At 42.6% G+C, this 14,373-nt stretch overlaps 2 protein-coding genes across 12 annotated transcripts in view; both read right to left on the minus strand.

The window, feature by feature from the left end:
* LOC113577152 (protocadherin alpha-C2-like) overlaps positions 1–14,373 on the minus strand; it is a 143,691-nt gene that overhangs the window by 39,598 nt on the left and 89,720 nt on the right. Inside the window, exon 1 of one of the 11 annotated variants that reach the window (XM_081712929.1) lies at positions 11,917–14,064. The exons of 7 other annotated variants lie outside the window; for them this stretch is intronic. In XM_081712929.1, coding sequence (XP_081569055.1) covers positions 11,917–13,944 — 2,028 coding nt within the window. In that variant the 5' untranslated portion in view covers positions 13,945–14,064. Of the gene's footprint in view, positions 1–2,546; positions 5,073–8,527; positions 11,052–11,916; positions 14,065–14,373 lie in introns of those variants that run through there. 3 more of the 11 variants (XM_035521285.2, XM_081712924.1, XM_081712931.1) reach the window with 3 other exon arrangements.
* On the minus strand, positions 5,488–8,104 carry LOC113575548 (protocadherin alpha-8-like). Its single transcript, XM_035521460.2, has one exon. The coding sequence runs from the start codon at positions 7,884–7,886 to the stop codon at positions 5,505–5,507; it is 2,382 nt and encodes a 793-aa protein (XP_035377353.1). The 5' UTR covers positions 7,887–8,104; the 3' UTR covers positions 5,488–5,504.

Raw genomic sequence — 14,373 nt, forward strand, 5'->3', positions numbered from 1 at the left:
GTATTGCTAAAGCAGTATTATGACTTGAACATAACGCAACATTACCACCTTTGTAATTATGGAAATTAGGAGTTATGATAAAGAACTTGTAGAGAACTGCAATTGGTCTGAAATAATAATAATTGGAAGAAGTGAAAAGAAATGAAAATAAATAAATAATAAGGATGGAAAATAATAAATAGTTATAATAATAAATCAGTCTCACTCTGACTAATTTGACAAAATGATGGTACATGTGGTTTTTACATGACCCTTCTTAAATCCTGACATTTTATCCTTCTCTCAGAAACACCCTAAATCACCTTCAGTTGTCATGACAACAGGGCTCCGTTTCCTACCCAGCCAGCCAATGCTGCATTATGCCCACACCCACTCAGAGAGAGCGAGAGCAGGAGGGAGGGAGGGAAAGAGAGCGAGAGAGCGGGAGAGAGGGAATGAGGGAGGGTGAGAGAGAGAGAGAGAGAGAGAGAGACAGAGACAGAAAGACCACACCCCTTTGCTAAAGTACAGCACAGGAATACAAAAGAAAAAAGGAGGAGAATGGATGCGTACAATGTCACTTCGTTTATATCATATATATTCATTTATATGCTACCCTTTATTCAGGTGATTATAGAATCAATACATGTGATGGGGCCACAAAGCTTGTGATCATTTGCTGGTGGCTGTGTTTGGGACATGGCTGATGTTAAACTCATATACAGAGTGCCCTTCTCTCATTGCTTCTCTCTTCCTCGCAATCCCTTCACTGTGCCTGCGGATTACTGCTGAATGTACGGCACTTAGCTGGGCTGCATTTCCCTGGGTAATGTGCTTATGAAATTGAAAATTCGTTGCACTCCATCATGCAGCATAACTTAGTGAGCCAAGAGGAAACCATAGTGAAATAAGTGCTGAAATACAGAGCCAGAGAACAAAACTATTATCTATTTAAATACACACGGATGAACACTCAAAGATGGCAGCATGCACATTCAAATGTGCATTTGTTTGCTGAATGTTTCCCATCCACGTTGGCACAGGAAACTGCGTTTAGGTTTGAGAGATGGTGATGATGTCAGAGATGTGAGCTCAGCCTGCAGGCAATGAACTCCTGGTGCTGCAGAGATGAACGGAAATATACCGGCTCCTCCCCCACCCACACCTTTCCCTTCCGTGTGTGTGTGTGTGTGTGTGTGTGTGTTCCCCCTCCCCCATCATCCTCACAGACCAGCACAGCAGCAGTTTACGGAACCAACCCACCCTTGACAATGACAACACTCTCTGATGCAAAGCTGACCTGCAGAGTGCATTACAAGGACAAGCTTCTGTCCGGAAAACAGAATTAAACACAACACAAAAAAGACTGCTCCTACACTACAATTCCCCTCAGCTCCAAAGCCTCCTAAATATTCCCTCCTAAATTTTACAGAGGATTTAGCAAAATAAACAATGCACCATGGAAACTCTGGGCAACACTGGCGAGAGCTATAGTGTGTACACACAAACGTTCACCTCAGATGTGGTCATTTGTTGTCTCACTATGGCTCTGCCTCCATGTATCTATAAAGAACGCGACGCAGCCAAAGCCTCAGGCAGCCGCAAACCCAGCGAGGGGGGAGGGGAACTTCTGTTCCCGTCTCCTTGTTCTGAAACAGTGATAGTAATGGTGTAGGGGAAGGCTGCTGAGGGAGTGCACTCCAGTTAGCAGTTAGAGCAACGAAGCAAAGAGACAGGGATTACACCCTAATATATATAAAAGCTGGCTGGAATATCTTAACAGTGTGAAAATATATTACTTATCCAGACATATGTTCAGAGAGAGAGAGAGAGCGAGAGAGAGAGAAGTTATGTTATGTAGCACCTATCTCAGAGCCCAGTGCAATCAACACACAGCTTTTACATCCAGCCAACACACTGGGGAGAAGCAGCAGCCATTTGTGCACAGTGTACTCTCAACCAGAAACCACAATCCCCAGGTGCAGGAAGGGGAGAGAGGGTAACACCCGGGACAGAGCGCCCGGGACAGAGCACCATCCAGCACCAGGCATGCAGGCATTCACACAAAGAGAAAGAGAAAAGAGAGGTGAAGACAGACAGTGAGGGGAGAGAAAAAACAGAGAGGAGAGAGTATTCAGTAAAACAACACAAATGTGGGAATGGTAAGATTGATTAATCAGACACAAGCAAAACGGTAAGAGACACAATATGTTGAGCAAGGCCTCATATGCATAAAGCACTGCAGAAGAGTCATTTGAGAGGCTCACGTCTATTACAAGATAACACAAAGTAAACCAAAAGGCTGTTCATGCCACAGACTTTCAAAAATGTCACCAAGATGCTAAAGACCAGATAAGATGGTTTAATACACGAAAAAAATGAACCCAAGAGGACCAAGTATTGATGGAGATACAGTCATGTTATTCAGCACCATGGACAGCGGTTACAGGCTTCCAAAAGTGGAAAGAAACTTGAAAGAACTGAGCTGATGAAAACTTTGTTTCTAAGTCATTAAAAATATATCAAATAAAAATGCACCAAAACAGACAGGGACTCACAATCCTTACCTTCTCTTTATTAGGGAGTGTTTGTGTTCTGTTAAAAGTGTCCCCTCCATTAATACTGATCAGTTCCGCATCCGCAGGCGGAAACGGAGCAGGGAAAACTACTACGTCACTCTTCAGTGTGTCGGAGCTAAAACACACGTCATACTGCTGAGTAGATTTGGAGTAAGACCAGCTCCCGTCAGGGTGGGTGGTGATCACTGGGGCGCTGTACCTGCTGAAACTGCCGTCTGTCCTGTAGCATTTCACAGCTATCAAACTGATGAGGCTCAGTAAAAAGATCACTGACACCGACACAATGGCGATCAGCAAATACAGATTTAAATCCGAGAAACTCTCCTCCTTCAATGGCACGTGTCTTAATTTTGTTTGGATGTCACTCCCGCTTTCAACAACCACGACATCAATAGACACAGTCGCTGACAGTGAGGGCTCTCCGTTATCAGAAACCATAATGACCAGGGGGTGTGTTTTCAGGTCATTGTCACTCATCCTCCTCTTAGTCCTGATCTCCCCACTGCTGGTTCCAATGCGGAAAAGACTGTTTCCTTTAGGTTCAGAGATGTGATAAGAAAGCAGCGCATTATAACCAGAATCGGCATCTACAGCCCTAATCTTCGCCACGAAGTAACCCGCTTCAGCGGAATAAGGAAGATTCTCAGTGTTAATGGAGCCGTGTTCGGAATAAGGTGAAAGAACCATCGGACTGTTGTCATTCTCATCCAGGATAAAAACGTTCACAGTCACGTTACTGCTCAGTGGAGGAACTCCTATGTCGGTGGCCTGAATTTTAAATTGAAATATTTTAATTTCCTCATAATTAAATGACTTGAGGGTGTATATTTCACCATTATCAGCATTAACACTAAATGCAGGGGTGGTCTTGTGGGATGAGTCTAATAATTCATAAGTAATTTTGGAATTCTCGTCTAAATCTGGATCAGTAGCGGACATTGTATGAATCGTTTGCCCTTGGGGACCATTTTCTTTCACGAACACATCGACCACGTGATCTGGAAAACGCGGCGCATTGTCATTAACATCTGATACTTGAACAGTAAGGATCCGACTACTAGAAAGAGGTGGCGTTCCTTCGTCTGTAGCTACGATGGTGACGTTATATTGAGCTTCGCGCTCTCTGTCTAAGCATCCATCTACCACAATGGAATAATAGTTCTTATAAGAAATCTGCAATTTAAATGGAACGTTACCAGATAACGTGCCACGTGCGTTGCCATTCTTCCCAGAATCTTTATCAGATATCGTTATTAAAGCGACAGTGGTGCCTTTTTTGGCATCTTCCCTTACCGCATTTATCTGTGATGTCAACGATATCTCAGGAGCATTGTCGTTAACGTCTATAACCTCAATTAACACTTTACAGTGAGTTGCGCGAGGACTCAGCCCTCCGTCTTTTGCCTGCGCGTGAATTTCGTAAGCATTTTGTGCCTCAAAATCAATTACGCCTTGCACAGTAACCTCTCCGGACTCGGTATTAATATTGAATATGCCACTGTTTTTCTCATCGCTATCCTGGTTGACCAAAGAATAAACTATTTGGCTGTTTATTCCCTCGTCTGCATCAGTCGCATTCAGAGAAATGACCAGTGTTCCAAAAGGAGCATTCTCAATAACACGTACTTTATAGAGAGACCTGCTAAACACTGGCGCGTTATCGTTAACGTCTTGCACATTCACCACTATCTGCACTGTACCAGATCTCGGTGGCTTTCCGCCGTCTACAGCGGTCAGTGTGAGGCGGATCACGGACTGTTTCTCTCGGTCTAAAGCCTTCTGCAGTACTAACTCGGCAGAAACACTCTGTTCCCTACCGCTCTGCGCGTCAAGGGAGAAGTGTTCGTTCGGGCTCAGCTTGTAGCTCCTGACAGAGTTACTGCCCACATCAGGGTCTGAGGCTCTCGGCAACTGAAATCTGTCCCCAACGAAGGCAAATTCTGAGATGTTAAAATGCTTTGATTTAACGCGAAAGGAAGGCGCATTGTCATTTATATCTAATACGTTTACCTCAATGCGAAACAAATTTAACGGATTATTAACAACAGCTTCTAAATTCATTGAACACTGAGAGGAGGCAGGGCAAAGCGCTTCTCTGTCGAGCCTCTCGTGGACGAACAATGCCCCTGTTTTCAAATTAACCTCAAAATATATTTTCCCAGAAACGGAGACGATGTGAAACATGCGTGATTCCAGTTCGTTCACGTTGAGATTAAGATCCTTCGCGATATTTCCAACAAACGTCCCAGTATTTACCTCCTCTGATACCGAATACGAGACTTGAGCCAAAGCAAGGTGGTCCGCGAAGCTTAGTAAAATCATTAAAACAACAGTCGTGAAACAATCGCTCTGGATATCCATTGTGACTACCGAGGAGACCGAAAAGCCGGAAACAAAAAACAAAGATGTTAGCAATGAATGCTTTATCCGTGTGACACACTTTTTCGTAAGCTACAAGCCCTTCTGGACAAAAAGAAGAAGAACAAAGCGCATGAGCAGTGCTCCGCTCAAAGATGAGGAGGTGCCAAACGTGCATGAATTGTAGCGTACTGTAGAGCTTCGCTAGTGACACCAAGAGGTTTAAACAAGTTCGCAAAAAAATAAAAAAATAAAAATAAAAATAAAAAATGTCAGAGGTATGGGAAGGGAGTCTTACAGAAACCCATCGTCAGCACAAACATTCCCACCTTATAAAGAAAACACATCGGACAGAAGATTTTACTAAAGAAAATAATGTTTCCTGTAGCAGTGAGGACAGTATTAAGATGCACGAGCAGTGCCAGCAAAAGAGAGATGTATTACTGTTGCTGCTATTATTAGTCGTAGTATTAGCAGTAGTACCATAAACTACAATGCATAGGCTATAGCAAATATCAGCACACGCACAATAGTCCACCAACATTATATAGACAGACCTATATTCCAGTACAAGTTTAGGCCTATTCTTCAAGATCTTACCTTCTCTTTATTAGGGAGTGTTTGTGTTCTGTTAAAAGTGTCCCCTCCATTAATACTGATCAGTTCCGCATCTGCGGGCGGAAACGGAGCAGGGAAAACTACTACGTCACTCTTCAGTGTGTCGGAGCTAAAACACACGTCATACTGCTGAGTAGATTTGGAGTAAGACCAGCTCCCGTCAGGGTGGGTGGTGATCACTGGGGCGCTGTACCTGCTGAAACTGCCGTCTGTCCTGTAGCATTTCACAGCTATCAAACTGATGAGGCTCAGTAAAAAGATCACTGACACCGACACAATGGCGATCAGCAAATACAGATTTAAATCCGAGAAACTCTCATCCTTCATCGGCACGTGTCTTAATTTTGGTTGAATGTCACTCCCGCTTTCAGCAACCACGACATCAATAGACACAGTCGCTGACAGTGAGGGCTCTCCGTTATCAGAAACCATAATGACCAGGGGGTGTGTTTTCAGGTCATTGTCACTCATCCTCCTCTTAGTCCTGATCTCCCCACTGCTGGTTCCGATGCGAAATAAGTTGTTTCCTTTGGGTTCAGAAATGTGATAAGAAAGAAGCGCATTATATCCAGAATCGGCGTCCACAGCTCTGATTTTGGTGACGAAATAACCCGCTTCAGCGGAATATGGAATGTTCTCTGTGTTAACGGAGCCGTGTTCCGAATACGGCGCGAGAACCCCCGGACTGTTGTCATTCTCATCCAAGATAAACACATTCAGAGTCACTGTACTGTTCAGAGGAGGAACACCAGCGTCATTAGCCTGAACCTTAAACTGAAAAGTTTTGATTTCCTCATAGTTAAAAGACTGCAAACTATGGATATTTCCACTGTCAGAATTGATATTAAAAATAGATGTTATGGGAGACTTTTTTGAGCTTTGTATTGAATAAGTTATCCTGGCATTATCGCCTACATCAGAATCAAAAGCAGAAACTGTATAAACAACAGCTCCCACTGGATTGTTCTCTTTTACGTAGACGTTAAGGGTTGTCTCTGCAAAGCGCGGCGCGTTGTCGTTCACGTCAGAAACGTGTACCGTAATGACACTGGTGCTGGACAGAGGCGGCGTCCCTCCGTCAGCAGCTGTAATAATGATCTTATGTTCAGATGCGCTTTCTCTGTCGAGGGGTCCATTTACAACTAATGTATAATAATTCTTATAGGACTTCTGTATCTTAAAAGGAACAGATCCTATGGCGTCCAGGGTTACTTGTCCGTTTTTACCAGCATCATTATCGATCACCGTAATCATACCAACCGTAGTTTCAACCGGTGCATCCTCTCTAATCGTGCTAACTAACGACGTTACCGATATTTCAGGGATATTATCGTTAACGTCAATGATTTCTACTAAGACCTTACAGAGTGCAGCTCTTGGATTATGACCCTTGTCCTTCGCCTGCACTCGAAGTTCTACTGCATTTTTTCGTTCATAATCTATATCGCCGGTCACTACAATTTCCCCTTTTTCTGGATGTATTGCGAATGCGTTTACATTGCCATTGTCGTGGTTAACAAATGTATAAATAATATCGCCGTTCATACCCTCATCAGAGTCACTAGCATGCACAGTAATTACAGGAGTACCGGGCTGTGCATTCTCGTGAACTCGAGCCTTATATAGGGATTTACTGAAAACCGGAATATTATCGTTAACATCCAGCACGTTTATAACAATAGTCATCGTTCCTGATCTGGCAGGTTTCCCACCGTCTACTGCGGTCAGTGTTAGCTGGATTACAGGCTGCTTCTCTCGGTCTAAAGCTTTCTGTAGCACTAACTCAGCAGACACGCTCTGCTCTCCGCTATGTACATCCAGGGAAAAGTGTTCGTTTGAGCTCAGCTTGTAGCTCTTTACCGAATTACTTCCTACATCCGCATCATATGCAATCGGTAAGGCGAATCTTTCCCCTGAAAATGCTGATTCCGATATATTTAAAATCGTCTCTGACTGCCGAAATACTGGTGAATTGTCGTTAATATCCAACACGTTCACCTCAAACCGATAAATGTTAAATGGTGACTTACCGACAGCTTCTAAAGCTATAGAACATTTTGTATTAAATTCACAAAGCTTTTCCCTGTTTAGCCTCTCTTTAACACTGACAATACCAGTTTTCAGATTCAGATCGAAATACCTCTTATAAGCCTCGGTAACTATATGGAATCCTCGGGTTTCAAGGTCCTGAACATTTAGTTGTAAATCCTTCGCTAAGTTTCCCACCGTCGTGCCGGGGCTTGCCTCTTCCGAAATGGAATACACAATCTGGCCATCCACAGCTCTCCAGAACTGAAGCAACAGAGAATACCATATCCACCACTGAAACCTTTGTCCCACCAATGTAGCCATTTTATCTCAGTACTACAATTATGTTAACAAGGCAAAAACACAGGTGCATAGCTGAAAAAGACTGCTGCATTCACATTTATTCGGCGTGCGAGCACAATGGCGTATTGCAAACAAAGCCCTGTGTCCAGCAGTCACGTTGCCCTGACGTAAAACAAGGAGGAGCGTAGCAGACAAAGCTTTAGACTGGGAACCTAGTGACATCACGCGGACAACTACAAGTGCCAACGCTAGAAAAACAGCCATATCAGTTTCTTTAAACTTGCAAAAATCTGCGCATATATAGATTCTCAATCAACTTCAAGCGTATCGTCAGGGCGTTATGAAACGTAAAATCATATCAGGAACAAACATAAAACCTCCTTGATCTAAGAACCGACCCTGTTTTTTTTTTTTAAAGACAGAACTTAAATTTTAAAAAGTCACTGAATAATATATGCGCTTTAGGATTTCAGCACCATGGAGAGAACCACACAAGACATGACGTGTAGGCACAGTATATGCAGTATATTATACGCAGTAGACATTCAAGCGTAGACAGGGTACAACAAACATTGAAAAGAAGTGTTTCTAAATATTTTTACAATATCATTAACAGAGAAATACAGTAACTTGACAGCAGTTGTATCCTAATACATTCTTACCTTCTCTTTATTAGGGAGTGTTTGCGTTCTGTTAAAAGTGTCCCCTCCATTAATACTGATCAGTTCCGCATCTGCAGGCGGAAACGGAGCAGGGAAAACTACTACGTCACTCTTCAGTGTGTCGGAGCTAAAACACACGTCATACTGCTGAGTAGATTTGGAGTAAGACCAGCTCCCGTCAGGGTGGGTGGTGATCACTGGGGCGCTGTACCTGCTGAAACTGCCGTCTGTCCTGTAGCATTTCACAGCTATCAAACTGATGAGGCTCAGTAAAAAGATCACTGACACCGACACAATGGCGATCAGCAAATACAGATTTAAATCCGAGAAACTCTCATCCTTCATCGGAACGTGTCTTAATTTTGTTTGGATGTCACTCCCGCTTTCAACAACCACGACATCAATAGACACAGTCGCGGACAGTGAGGGCTCTCCGTTATCAGAAACCATAATGACCAGGGGGTGTGTTTTCAGGTCATTGTCACTCATTCTCCTCTTAGTCCTGATCTCCCCACTGCTAGTTCCGATTCGGAAGAGGTTGTTTCCTTTAGGTTCTGATATGTGATAAGAAAGCAGCGCATTATATCCAGAATCGGCGTCCACAGCTCTGATTTTGGTGACGAAATAACCCGCTTCAGCGGAATATGGAATGTTTTCCGTGTTAACGGAGCCAAGTTCAGAATAGGGCGCGAGAATCGCAGGACTATTGTCATTTTCATCCAGGATAAAAACGTTCACAGTTGCGTTACTGCTCAATGAAGGAACACCAGAATCGGTGCCCTTAACCTTAAACTGAAACATTTTAATTTCCTCATGGTTAAAAGAGTGTAAACAGTGGATATCACCACTGTCCGCATTTATGTTAACCATTGACGTTACCGGATAGCTTTTAGAACTTTCTAGTAACGAATATGTTATCCTGGCATTATTACCTGAGTCAAAATCAAAAGCAGATACTGTATAAATAACAGCTCCGATCTGACTGTTCTCTTTTACATAAACATTAATTACGGGATCTAGAAAGCGCGGCGCGTTGTCATTCACGTCAGAAACGTGTACAGTAATGACACTGGTGGTGGACAGAGACGGCGTTCCTTCGTCAGCCGCTATGAGAGTTACATTATACTGAGACGCACTCTCTCTGTCTAGAGGACCATTGACCACTAAAGTATAATAGTTCTTATACGAACTCTCTATTTTAAACGGGACAGATCCCAATATTTTCAACTTTACTTGGCCATTTTTGCCAGAGTCTTTATCAATCACTGTCACCATTCCGACAGGTGTGTCAATCTGAACATCCTCCCTAACCGTATTCACCAAAGATGTAATGGATATTTCTGGTGTATTGTCATTGATATCTATGATTTCGACCAATACTTTACAGTGTGCAGCTCTTGGTTTCTGTCCCCCGTCTTTAGCCTGAACACGAATCTCAATAGCATTTTCCCTCTCATAGTCAATATTACTGTTTATTATAATATCTCCCGTTTCCGAATTGATAGAAAAAGCATTCGCGTCTGGGTCATTGTCGTGGTTATAAAATGCATAAGTAATTTCACCATTAAGGCCCTCATCCAAATCACTTGCGTGCACTTTGATTATGGTTGTACCAGGAGGTGCGCCCTCATTCACGCGAGCTTTATAAAGAGACTGATTAAAAACCGGAATGTTATCGTTAACATCCTCTACATTTACAACAATCTGCATCGTTCCGGATCTTGGAGGTTTTCCTCCGTCTATTGCGGTCAGTGTGAGGTGAATCACGGGCTGTTTCTCTCGATCTAAAGCTTTCTGCAGCACTAACTCAGCGGAGACACTTTGTTCTCCTCCGCTCTGTACATCCAAAGAAAAGTGTTCATTTGGACTCAGCTTGTAGCCTTTTACTGAGTTACTGCCGACATCCGCATCAAACGCACTCGGTAGAGGAAATCTCTCGCCCGGAAACGCAGATTCAGCAATACTTAACTCCGTCACTGGCGACCGAAATTTTGGAGGATTGTCGTTAATGTCTAATATATTCAGTTCTAATCGATAAATATTCAGTGGTGAATTAACAATAGCTTCTAACACTAAAGAGCATTTCTTTGTTTGTTCGCATAGTTCTTCTCTATCGATTATGTTCTTAACGTGAAGAACACCAGTCTTCATATTCAAATCGAAATACCTCTTATTATCTGCCGAAACGATCTGAAGTCCTCGGCGTTCAATGTCTTGCAAATTAATGTTTAAATCCTTTGATAAATTTCCGATTATAGTGCCTGGTTTTGCCTCTTCTGACATGGAGTACACAATCTGTCCATCCGTGATACTCCAGCAGTGGAAAAGCAGAGAAAAACATATCCACGACTGAAATATTTGTCCTCGCGTATAATCCATGTTACCTCAACAGCGCAGGTCGGTGAAAATCCATCCATAAACTATATGTAAAAGCGACCATTCGATCGAACCCCTCTTAAACTGAGTCTGTGCACAATGGCGTGTCCTGAACAAAGCCCTCCACCAGACAATACACGACTGCAGAAGGAGCGTCGAGAAGGATGAGAATATGTTACTCAGCGCGTGAAGCTAGTGACATCATGTGGAGGACTACAACGACACATTACAATACAGTTAAAATATTACTGACGAAAGAAAGAAGGAAAGAAAGATAGAAAGATGGAAAGAAAGAAAGAAACTGAATACAATGGGTCAAAATTGAAATGGAACGGTAATGTTTGCTAGTATCGTTATCTTTAAGAATAGTTAAAACATCCAGAATCTAACGTCTGTCAAAGGTTCCTAATAAGATTTTAAATATGTTTGTATATGAGATATACATAAAACAACGCATTAAATGTGCTGAAATAGTATGTTATAAAAAGCAGTTACCACAGACAGCCCTTTGCAACAAACGCCATTTTATAAAGACCAAAAACACATGTCATTACTACAGACTAAACATTACTGTTAATCAGTTAAAGAAAAAATATTAAGCAAATCCAACTGACTAGCTCCAGTCTTCCATTCTTTCAAGATGATAACGAACAGTAAAAGTCTGAATGAACAATAAAATTAGATTTTAATGTTAAACATAAAATGCACTTATTATTATTATTATTATTATTATCATTATCATTATTATTATTTTACATTTTATTTTATTTTATTTATTTATTTATTACAAGATTGTGTCAGAGTGGCGTGTGCGACTAAAAATATCTCCAGGGATAAAAATTAATGACTTGAAATTATCTTCATCACACAAAAACATGACCTATTAAAGTTTGTTGGCAACATATATCATATCAATAAACATTTTGCTATATCATCCTATTTCATAGCAGAACCGGTTTACAATCAGTAGGAATTTCGGATTAATTTAAAAATATAATTCTCTTGGCTCTTACCTTCTCTTTATTAGGGAGTGTTTGGGTTCTGTTAAAAGTGTCCCCTCCATTAATACTGATCAGTTCCGCATCCGCAGGCGGAAACGGAGCAGGGAAAACTACTACGTCACTCTTCAGTGTGTCGGAGCTAAAACACACGTCATACTGCTGAGTAGATTTGGAGTAAGACCAGCTCCCGTCAGGGTGGGTGGTGATCACTGGGGCGCTGTACCTGCTGAAACTGCCGTCTGTCCTGTAGCATTTCACAGCTATTAAACTGATGAGGCTCAGTAAAAAGATCACTGACACCGACACAATGGCGATCAGCAAATACAGATTTAAATCCGAGAAACTCTCCTCCTTCATCGGCACGTGTCTTAATTTTGTTTGGACGTCACTCCCGCTTTCAGCAACCACGACATCAATAGACACAGTCGCTGACAGTGAGGGCTCTCCGTTATCAGAAACCATAATGACCAGGGGGTGTGTTTTCAGGTCATTGTCACTCATCCTCCTCTTAGTCCTGATCTCCCCACTGCTGGTTCCGATGCGGAATAAGTTGTTTCCTTTAGGTTCAGACATGTGATAAGAAAGAAGCGCATTATATCCAGAATCGGCGTCTACAGCCCTGATTTTGGCCACGAAGTATCCTGCGTCAGCAGAGAAAGGAAGGTTCTCTGTGTTAACGGAACCGTGTTCAGAATACGGCGCGAGGATCATGGGTTTGTTGTCATTCTCGTCCAGAACAAAAACGTTCAAAGCCACGTGACCGCTCAGAGGGGGAACACCCGAGTCTGTGGCCTGAACTTTCAACTGAAACGTTTTAATTTCCTCACAATTAAAAGACTGTAACATGTAGATCTCTCCGTTGTCAGGGTTCATGTTAACCATGGACGTTAACGGACCTTCCATTAGTGAATAAGTTATTCTAGAATTATCGCCTACATCCGGGTCAAAAGCTGTAACTATATGAATGACAGTCCCAATCTGACTGTTCTCCTTCACAGAAACGTTAATGACAGAGTCTGGGAAGCTTGGCGCGTTGTCATTCACATCGGAAACGTGCACGGTAATTACAGTCTGGCTGGAGAGAGGCGGGCTCCCTCCATCAGCAGCTGTGATAGTGATGTTGTACTGAGACATGCTTTCTCTGTCTAGTGGTCCATCGACTACTAAAGAATATTTATTTTTGTAAGTGTTCTGTATTTTGAAAGGTACAGAATCATGAATTTGAAGAATAACGGCGCCGTTTTTACCCGCATCTCCATCTTTGACCGTTATCAAGCCCACCATTGTACCGGCAGCTGCATCCTCTTTGACCATATTAACCAAAGAATTAACTGATATATCGGGAGCGTTATCATTAATGTCAACGATTTCCACTAACACTTTACACAGCGCTGCTCTTGGCTTATGTCCCTTATCTTTTGCCTGAACACGAATTTCAACTGCGCTTTGTGTCTCAAAGTCGACAGCACCTCGCACAGTAATTAGTCCAGTTTTCGAGTCAATCGCGAATGCCTGGACTTGTTTGTCATTGTTTTGATTCACAAAAGAATAGCTTATCTCACCGTTTTGGTCCTCGTCTAAATCGGTAGCATGGACTGCAATAACAGAAGTACCATGGAGAGCGTTTTCGGTTACACGCGCTTTGTAAATAGTCCTACTAAACACAGGAACATTGTCATTAACGTCCTCAACATTTACTACTATCTGAAGTGTGCCGGATCGCGCAGGTTTTCCTCCGTCTACTGCGGTCAGTGTGAGCTGGATCACGGGCTCTTTCTCTCGGTCTAAAGTCTTCTGTAATACTAATTCAACAGAGTGGCTGTGTTCCCCTTCGCTATGGACATCCAGAGTGAAGTGATCATTCGCACTGAGCTTGTAGGTCTTTACCGAGTTACTGCCGACATCTGAATCAAACGCACTCGGTAATGGAAATCTCTCCCCTGAAAATGCTGACTCAGAAATATTTAACTCTGTTGTTGACATCGGAAACGTTGGTGTATTGTCGTTTATATCTACGACGTTAACTTCAAACCGATACATATTCAGTGGAGAGTTAATAATGGCCTCTAACTCCAGGGAACACTTCGCGTCACGCTTACATATCTCGTCTCTGTCTATTCTCTCTTTAACATGCAGCGTCCCCGTCTTTAAATTTACATAAAAATACCTCTTATTCGGTCCCGGAACGATTTCGAATCCACGATGTCCAAAGTCTTGCGCATTCAGATTTAAATCCTTTGCAAGGTTTCCAACATCTGTTCCTGGGCGTACCTCCTCAGAAACAACGTATGCAATCTGCCCGTCCACTGCGCTCCAAACGGAACACAATAACATGCTACGTATCCACCAGAAAGAAGAACTCCACTTCGTCGTCGCCATATTCCCGAGCGTTATAAATATATTTGGAGAAAAAGGGCAATACAGGTCTGCATAGCGCTAATATTTACAATAGTCTTACTAAGACTGAAA

The sequence above is a fragment of the Electrophorus electricus genome, chromosome 4 (genome assembly GCF_041902795.1).
Source record: "Electrophorus electricus isolate QZ-2024a chromosome 4, ASM4190279v1, whole genome shotgun sequence".
Taxonomy (NCBI): Eukaryota; Metazoa; Chordata; class Actinopteri; order Gymnotiformes; family Gymnotidae; genus Electrophorus; species Electrophorus electricus.

Coding starts and splice junctions, on each gene's coding strand:
- LOC113575548 (XM_035521460.2), bottom strand. CDS start 7,886: ATGGCTACATTGGTGGGACAAAGGTTTCAGTGGTGGATATGGTATTCT.